Here is a 9,545-nt window from a genome sequence, read left to right on the forward strand (position 1 = left end):
GTCAAAATGATGTTATTCAACATGGTTTGTTTGCTTGAGAACCAAGTTTCTGACTTGTGTTCATATCTTTATGCCCTGACGAGTCACTAATTTAATCAAAATGTTTACTGGATATATACTACCAAAGTCATCTTATATGTCTGTATATGTTCAGCATTTCAAAGTCCTTATAAAAAAATGCAAATTTATACGCAATTGTGGAAATAATGCGTTAGCAACTTGTTTTCCAGTGCCTATATAAACATCACAAATATCGACCTCTGAGATATCACAAGAGTAATACAATATCTTCATAAAATATTAGATTCTCAAACTTCTCATTTCCCCTTTAAGCTAGCTCTTTTGTTCCCCATATGGCACGCTTAGCCTTTGTGCTAGCTTGTGCTCTAGCGCTATTGGCTTCCTCAATAGCCTCTGGTGCAATTGTTGAGCATTCTTTTAACGTAAGTCTTGCCTCAATTTTGGGTATGCTCATGCATGTCTCTAAGATGACTAAAACCGCATTCTGATGTCCAAAATTACTTCTGATTCAATTTGATGAAAAGAAAAAAAAAAAGTAAATATTTTTGGGTCATAGAAATGGTTTAAGAAACAAATTCAAACGGGCCCTTTGGGATCTTTATTTCATCATGCATATTTCCTCACCAATTATTTGAATGTTTCCTTTAATAATAGTAGTCATTTTTTTTTCCATTGTTTTCAGGTGAACAACCTAACTATTAGCCGATTGTGTCGGAATCAATCGATTACCGTAGTAAATGGAAGTTATCCAGGACCAACCATATATGCACGAGATGGGGACACACTTATTGTTCACGTTTTAAACCAGTCGCCCTATAACATTAGCATTCACTGGTAAGTACCAATTATTCAAAATCATTTAACAACCCCCAAGGGAATATTGAGTTATGATTTGTTCACGTTGTATAGTTTCTTTCTTAATGCAGGCATGGAATCTTTCAGCTTCTAAGTGCAGTGGGCGGATGGACCTGCGTATGTAACTCAATGCCCTATACGCCCCGGACAAAGCTATACTTACAAATTTAATATCACCGGACAAGAAGGCACCCTTTGGTGGCATGCCCACATTTCGTGGCTCCGGGCAACCGTCCATGGAGCACTCATAATCCACCCAAAAGCCAATCGATCCTTCCCCTTCCCCAAGCCCGCCAAAGAAGTTCCCATCATATTAGGTAATTAACGATTAAACTATACCATTCAACTTAGTTAATGTTAATCATGATACGTACTTAAAGAGAAACTTTTGTGACTAATTATATATTATAATTAACTATTGGATGGAATTCCAGGAGAGTGGTACAATGGCAATGTGGTCGACATTGAGGAAGAAGGCCTATCTAAAGGAATTGGTCCTAACATTTCAAATGCTTACACTATCAATGGACTTCCTGGCGATCTCTACGACTGCTCTCAAAATCGTATGTAACCGTGCATGCATGCATACAAGTAAATTTATTGATTTATTGTATATATTATTTTTGCATGATGAATTAACCATTTGACATCAAATTACCAGAAACATATCAGTTCAGTGTGGTGAGAGGAAAGACCTACCTGCTACGCCTAATCAACGCTGCACTCAATAACCAGCTCTTCTTCAAGATAGCCAATCACAACATGACAGTTGTCGCCATCGACGCCACCTACACCACTCCTTACGTCACCGATGTGGTGGTTACGGCACCCGGTCAAACTACCGACGTTCTCGTTACATTCAATCAACCTATCGGATCTTATTACATGGCCGCCACTCCGTACGCTAGCGCTAGTGATACCATTGACTTTGATAACTCGATCACCAGAGGCATCATCGTCTACAAGAACTCCACATCAACCCCCATTATGCCCCTAATGCCCAACCCTCACGACACGCCGTTGGCCCACAAGTTCCTCACTAATCTCACAAGCCTCGCTGGTGGGCCCCAGTGGGTCCCAGTCCCACTCGAGGTGGACGAGCATATGTTCGTGACAATCGGCGTCAATTTGGCGTTATGTCCCGAAAATGCCACGTGTCAAGGTCTATTCAATAACAAATGTCCGCGAGCATGAACAATGAGTCATTTGTGCTCCCAAGCAATACGTCCATGCTAGAAGCGCAATTTCACAACTGTAAGCGGGGTTTACACTAGAGACTTTCCTGACGATCCTCCGGTCAAGTTTGATTACACAGGACACGAACATCAGCCTCGACTTATCCCTGATATACGCGCCAAAATCAACCAAGGTCAAGACACTGAAGTTCAATTCGACAGTAGAGATGGTGCTTCAAAACACGGCATTTTTGGCCATCGAGAACCACCCGATGCATCTCCACGGCTTCAATTTTCATGTGTTGGCACAAGGGTTTGGAAATTACAACCCGATTAATGACTCCAAAAAGTTTAACTTCGATAATCCGCAAATACGTAACACAATTGGTGTGCCAGTAGGAGGATGGGCTGTGATCAGGTTTCAAGCAAATAATCCTGGTTAGTTTTCGTAATCATCTCCTTAATTAAGTTTCTAATTTGTATTTTAATTATATCATAAATTAATTTCTGATTATTTGTTTTAAATTATTGTTTCAGGTATTTGGAACATGCACTGTCATTTGGACGTTCATCTGCCGTGGGGGCTAGGAATGGCTTTTGAAGTTGAAAATGGACCGACGCCAGAATCTACTTTGCCTCCCCCACCACTTGATCTGCCCATATGTTAGAAGTTGTTCAGAAGAGACTTCAAGTTATTATTTCATTTCGTATCTTAAATTATATTTTCGTTGTCAATATTACCAAATGAATAAATTTGTAATAAAAGCAGTCTCAAATGTATGTAATATTATAAGTTGGTCATCATTGTTTGACTAAATCACAATAAATTATTTAATTACTAATATTTGTAGTGCCTTAATTTATTCACGAAATGACCCCGCAATCCTTTGTTTCCTTAGTTACATTATTTCTGATCTCGTTTTCTTCTAACAAAAAAAAATTTTTTATGGCTAGTATAGTAATCTTATTTTAATGAATCTTCACTTTACCTTATATATAACAAATACTAATAAACATGAGCGTGACTACTTACAATTCAATGTTGTCCTAATTGACTATTGTAATTTGAATTTTACACACATTGACAATTTCTCTTGCATGTGATTAAGTTGTGTCCATGTTGTCCAAGTTGACTTCGAAATGAGTTGGCATCTTGCTATGATAGCCTTGATCACATTGCAAGATCAAATTCCATATATGTGGGACGTCTGTACTCACCTTCTAATAGAGGTAATGAATAAGAGTGATCCAAATAACATTATTGGTTCAATGTGCACCTTTTTCTGACCTCATCTACTCCTAAACAATAACAATGTCATAAATGTACATATTTGAAACAGAAGTTTGGCGGTCTAGTATTAGGGATTACGCTTCAACTAATGTGGCAAATCTCCTCCAAAATTTGTTGCCACTAACATTCCAAAGGAGAAGCAACATGCATGGCTATAAGGGACCAGGGGCAAATGCAGGATGAAGTTTTCTTGACGATTCTTGCGAAAAAGGACTAGAGGCATATGAAGGGGCATCGCCATAACTCGACAGTTCTTCCATAGCGCGGTGAGGGTTGGACCGTTGTTTTTCACAAAGATAAGGCAAGAATACTCCTACATTTTTAAAACACAAGCATGTTAGTAGTTTTACATCAAGTTAGAATACTTCGATACGATGTTAGATAACCACTAAATGCTAAGATTAAGAAAAATCATCAATCATATGCACGTAGATTTGCGAGATCTTAATTACATACCTTCTCCAACAGCCATGTTGAAGTAAAGTTCAATAATGTTAGGGCACTTGTGGTAACAAGCTGTTGAACAAAGCTTATTGAGAACTCGAGGGTCAAGGAGGGTATCAGAGGAAATTCCAATTGCCTTCCTATCAACACCGCATGCCTTGATGCACTCATCCGTCTCTATGTATTCAGCCATCTTCTCTACCACCACTCCCGATGTCCTGCATTCGTGTTCAACCTTTCCGCCTTTCTTAGCCATCGTCTCCAACAAGCATCGTTTCCCCGACGATGACACTGAAAATGCGCAAATCTCGTTTGGCAAATGCTCACATACAATCTCACCTGAAAATTAAAACCAAACGAGATTGATTTCAAGCTAACCAAGTTTAGCGATTAAAGTAATGATATTTGTGTACCTAGAGCTGCATGGATGAATAGGAAAGAGTGGAAGAGGAGCAAAGGAATAAACATGGTTGACAAATCCGTGGTTGAACAGCCTGAAGTAATTGACTAAGAAAAAGAGATCTGGTTTACGAGAGATAAAAGGAGATTGATATGAACTATATATAGGGAGGAAACCGATTAAAAGGTTCTTAATTGTTTAAGTATAGCTCCATACAATTTTAAGGCGTCTCTATATTTAGGACTCTAAGTATTGATATTGCAATATCTTGCTTCTTCCTGTAAAGTTCCTGAAGCAAGAAATTGTGTGTACTTAACTATGTTCAGGTCGTTCACCTGTTACCCTAAATGCACATTGATTTTTTTTCACTTTATAAGTACAATATAATTAATAGTAAGACGTGAAAGTATTAAATAATTATACATACACATTTTGGTGCGGGTTGGACCCCCACTAATTTCCTTTTCCCTAACAGTATATTGCATAATTTATTAACGCTATCGATCCACTAAAAATTTTATTGAGAGACATATCTAATTCGCGCCAAACTAACCAGAAAACGTATCCCAATTCCAAGAGGTTCAAGAGGATTGGGCTTATTATGTCTTCAGGTACTCATAAGATTTTTTTTTTTATTATTATTATTATTTTGGCTAAAATCTAGATATAGTTCAGTGCCTCTGTTTCAAGTCTAAAATGGGGTGTTATATTTCTTCTCTCTAAGTTTGATTTCCATAAATAGAAAGTTCCAAAACAATTTGTTCCTGGCACATTTTGCTTAAACCAATATGAAACCCTCAGTACCGTTACATGATCTTTGTAAAGTAGTACAATTACGTTTAATATAACGTTGTATATCTCACCAAAACCCACCCACAAACAAAATGAACTCAAATTCCACCTCTCCTTTTCCCACTTACTTAATTATTCCTCACTTCATTTACGTTAATATATAATTCAAAAGAAACTACATGCAGAAACTACACAGCATGATTACATAGGACTAGGAGCAGCTCCAGGTTCAAACGCCTCGGAAGGAGGAAGTGATTCTTCCTCAGAAGGGGGATATGCTACACTCAACCTTGATGGTACTTGAGAGCCGTAGGGACTGGGGGCGGCCTCGCCGGAGCTCATAAGCGCGATCATGGCACGGTGAGGGTTGGAACGTTGCTTGTCACAGAGATCGGGCAAGAATACTCCTGCATTTGTCAAAACATATAATTAAGTTCCATATATTAGTTTTATGTTACATTGTGATTAACATATATAAGTTTTTACTTACGTACAATGATATGCCTACTATACTATTGTTGTAAAAATTGATTGCGTAATTAACATATGATACAATATAAGAATGTTTTATATACCAGTTGTATGTAAGAATATTTGGTTCAATCAGAGGCCTTCATGCATCATCAAAGTTATTAAATTGTACGATAGTGAAAGGGGGGAAATTTGATTGAATTAGAAGAAAATCCATCACAAGGAAGGTATCATAATGCCATCTGTGGAGCCAAAAATAATCACAAGGCGACACGTGGATTTTTGGTAAAAATGACAAAGTTACCCCTAAGACACATCGGTTGTCCTACGCACAAGCAGTGGACAATCATTCTTTAATCAAACCAAGAGTGTCCAAAATAGGTAACAAATTCCAAATTATCTCATCCATCCTCATCTTAGGTAATTACTTCATAACCTACAAATTATTCCATATAAATGGAGATTAATTGGCTAATTAATGGATTAATTCCTAATTTATCCATTAATCACCAATTAAATCACCCATTTTCACACAAAAAACCTCTAAGGGCCGGCCACCTCTATTCCCTGTATATATGACCCTATTTTCTCTAAAAGCTAAGCCCACACTCTTGTAAAACTCCAAAAACTCTCCAAACACTTTTTCTCTCTAAATTATAACTTTGGCATCAGAGGTTCTTTGGCCAAAGCCCCCCCCCAATTCATCATGAGCACGTGACGCTCTTGGCCTTAACCTAAGGTGTTAATTGTTTTGGAGGTGCAATTTTGTCCAATATCAAGAAGGTGGAAATTTGCATCCACAAATTGGTGCTTTCATTGAGAGTTGAAATTCACACTCGAAGAAGACTCTCGCATAAAAAAGGTTTTTTCTCTATTTTCTAGTCCACTTTATTTTTCGTACGTTCTTATTATTAGAATTTTTTATTTGCAAAGATTCTTTGATAAAACGAAAAAGAGAAATACAATGGCTAGAAATTTAGAAAACTCCATGAGTGAAAATGCCAATATAAAAGAAATGGGACCACAGCAATCCACACTAAATGTGATCCTCGGGGGAGCGGCACCACGACCACAAGGTTCCACCATAGGAACCACCGCGGTGGCCACCCGCGGCGAGGTCCATGGCACCACTACCACGGCCCAAGCCGTGCCACCAAAGCAAGTCCAAGCCGTGCCATCCAAGGCTCATGGCACCAAGGCCATGACCCACGTTACTCCAAGCCCTAGCCTCGCACCCACGTGCATCACACGCCGAGCAGCCCACTCTCGTGGCCCAACCTGCTCCCATCAAGCAGCCTACTCCCACTGAGCAGTTTGCTCTCGTGGCCCAGCCTGCGCCGGTGGTCCAACCTGCACTCACCAAGCAACTTGCTCATGTGGCCCAGCCTGCTCCCACAGCCCAATCTGCTCCCATGGTCTTCTAAGCAGCCTAAATCGGTCCAAGACTAGTTCAACCATCCCGGCTCCAAATTTCCAGACCGATGATCAAACCGAGAGCATTTTCACCATATTTTTCTGCGGATTTGACATATCCTAGCTCAAATCTCGCGTTCAGAGTCTACCACACTTCCACTGCTCAAGGAGAAACATTCCTTCCAAGCTCTTCTAATCCAATGGCGAACAACACTTGTCTCGACAACTCATAGAGTTGAAGAGTGCCTTAGCACAGCAGACAACCTTGGTGAACCAGCTCTTGTAACGCACGAAGATGCAACGTGTTCCAAACGAGGTGTCCCGAAGAAGGACAAGGGCAGACGAAGAACTTCTCCAGCAGTGTCTCGATAAGCAGCCACTCGACCTGCCACGAACCTAGCGTTTCGGCAGAGTACACTCTCGATTAGGCCTCTGAGATAGCGTATACTCCCGTCGTAGAGCCTGGAAAAGCGTGCATTCTCGACTAGGCCCACGAACGAGCATACACTCACGGTTAGGGCCACACTCCGATAATTAACATGAGCAGTCTTCCAAACAAAGTGCTCATTCATGGCTAGGCCCGCAAGGATCATCATCTATATCACATCGGAGTAGGCAGCATGACGGTAGGAAAGAAGCAGTCACTCAATCCAGCTCAAGTTCAACCAGCAGCCTGCGAAATCCTTCGCCTGCTAGGAATCCACTATATGCACTGCTGCCGCGGCAGAGATGAGCCGAGCACGTAGAAGAGCAGCCTAGACCAGCAGGTCAAGACTGGGGCAGCTGAGAGCTCTGCCACTCCCAACAAAGGCAAATTCAGGAAGAAGTAGAAAGGCTCTTGACCAAGCAATTGCGTAATTTCCTGCGCAACGAAGCTATTGACAAGGGACTCCGATAAGACATGACCAACATGAGCGAGTCATCTTTCAATGACAAGATCGAGCAGAGAGGACTACCCCACATAGATTGTCTGATATAAAGACAACCTCTGCTCTGACAAACGCAGCAACTCAGCCTAATGGTGCGCCGGGCGCAGACGAGTACCAGAAGGACACACCAGCCCAATTACCAAGAACCGGGGGCAGGCTAAGGATTATTTCGGTTGTCCTAGTAATCCATGTTTCCTCAGGTGCACTCACAACAATGATTTCCATGCTCTCCAGTGTAAAAGGGTAAACTAATTGTTTTCCAGTGCGAAAAGGTAAACCAATTCCCCAACACCCATATGGGTCTGCTCTCAAGTGCGAAAGGATAAACTAATTGCTCTCCAGTGCGAGAGGGTAAACCAATTCCCCGACACCCCAAAAGGATCTGTTCTCCAGTGCAAAAGGATAAACCAATTGCTCTCCAGTACGAGAGGGTACCTCAATTCCTAACACCCCAAAAGGGTATGCTCTCCAGTGCGAGAGGATAAACTAATTGCTCTCCAGTGCAAGAGGGTAAACTAATTGCTCTCCAGTGCGAGAGGGTAAACTAAATCCCTGACACCCATCTGGGTAAGCTCTCCAGTGTGAGAAGGCCACATAGCTCAAAAAATCGAATGCTTGAAGATCAACTAAGCAACATATGTTGAAAAATCAAAATCAAGCGGTTTCCTCATTTTCAGCAGGCAGCCCAGACGTGGCAGCCCAAATAATTGCCTATTCCACGCCACCTCTTCGACCCATGCCGAACCAATTCTTAGCTTCAATCAAGCCAAGTTGCTCAAGCAATGGCCTCTGCCACATCACCCCCTTGGCCTATGCCAAGCCAACTCCTAGCCCCTGCCAGCCGACGTGCAGCACCACCCAGACAACTGCCCCATGGCAGCACCACCCAAGAAGAATACAAGAAGAAATTAAGTTTTTATTACATTGGTGCGGCACGAAGAAGACAAAGAAAGCAACGAAAGACGGTCCTTTGCACAGGCAAGATGTAGAAGATTGCTAGAGGAGGGGGAACAAATATCCTCTAAGCTCTCTCTCTCTCTCTCTCTCTCTCTCTCTCTATCTCTCTCTCTCTCTTGTAGGGTAGAATAAATCACTCTACAAAGTTGATTTAAGGTGGACTTAAATAGGCTTTGAGAGAAATTTATTTTCCTTTCCTACAATGATCTAATTTCATATTAAAGAGGGAATCTACATCAAAACATGAAGCAATCCTAAGTTTCCTAGAGCAAGAAGATCTCTACACCTGCTGCCCTTTCCTACGAGCAACCCAACAGGTGTGGGGGCATTTGTGGAGCCAAAAATAATCACAAGGCGACATGTGGATTTTTGGTGAAAATAACAAAGTTACCCCTGAGACACACCAGTTGTCCTACGCATGAGCAATGGACACTCATTCTTTAATCAAGCCAAGAGTGTCCAAAATAGGTAACAAATTCCAAATTATCTCATCCATCCTCATCTTAGGTAATTACTTCATAACCTACAAATTATTCCATATAAATGGAGATTAATTGGCTAATTAATGGATTAATTCCTAATTTATCCATTAATCACCAATTAAATCACCCATTTTCACACAAAAAACCTCTAAGGGCCGGCCACCTCCATTCCTATATATATGACCTTATTTTCTCTAAAAAGCTAAGTCCACACTCTTGTAAAACTCCAAAAACTCTCCAATCACTTGTTCTCTCTAAATTCTAACTTTGGCATCAGAGGTTCTTCGGCCAAAGCACCCCCCCCCATTCATCGTG

At 41.0% G+C, this 9,545-nt stretch overlaps 1 protein-coding gene and 1 pseudogene across 1 annotated transcript; one reads left to right on the forward strand and one right to left on the reverse strand.

Moving 5' to 3' along the window:
- Window positions 1-260: 260 nt before the first annotated feature.
- LOC103959615 lies at window positions 261-2,918 on the forward strand (annotated as a pseudogene).
- A 47-nt stretch (window positions 2,919-2,965) lies between these two features.
- LOC103959642 lies at window positions 2,966-4,531 on the reverse strand. Its single transcript, XM_009371995.3, has 3 exons — window positions 4,200-4,531; window positions 3,799-4,125; window positions 2,966-3,655 (listed from the first exon to the last, which is right to left on the reverse strand). The coding sequence occupies exons 1-3, from the start codon at window positions 4,252-4,254 to the stop codon at window positions 3,495-3,497; spliced, it is 543 nt and encodes a 180-aa protein (XP_009370270.3). The 5' UTR covers window positions 4,255-4,531; the 3' UTR covers window positions 2,966-3,494.
- Between the last annotated feature and the right edge of the window lie 5,014 nt (window positions 4,532-9,545).

The sequence above is a fragment of a genome, unplaced genomic scaffold (genome assembly GCF_019419815.1).
Source record: "Pyrus x bretschneideri cultivar Hongxiangsu unplaced genomic scaffold, Pyrus_bretschneideri_v1 Contig11, whole genome shotgun sequence".
NCBI lineage: Eukaryota > Viridiplantae > Streptophyta > Magnoliopsida > Rosales > Rosaceae > Pyrus > Pyrus x bretschneideri.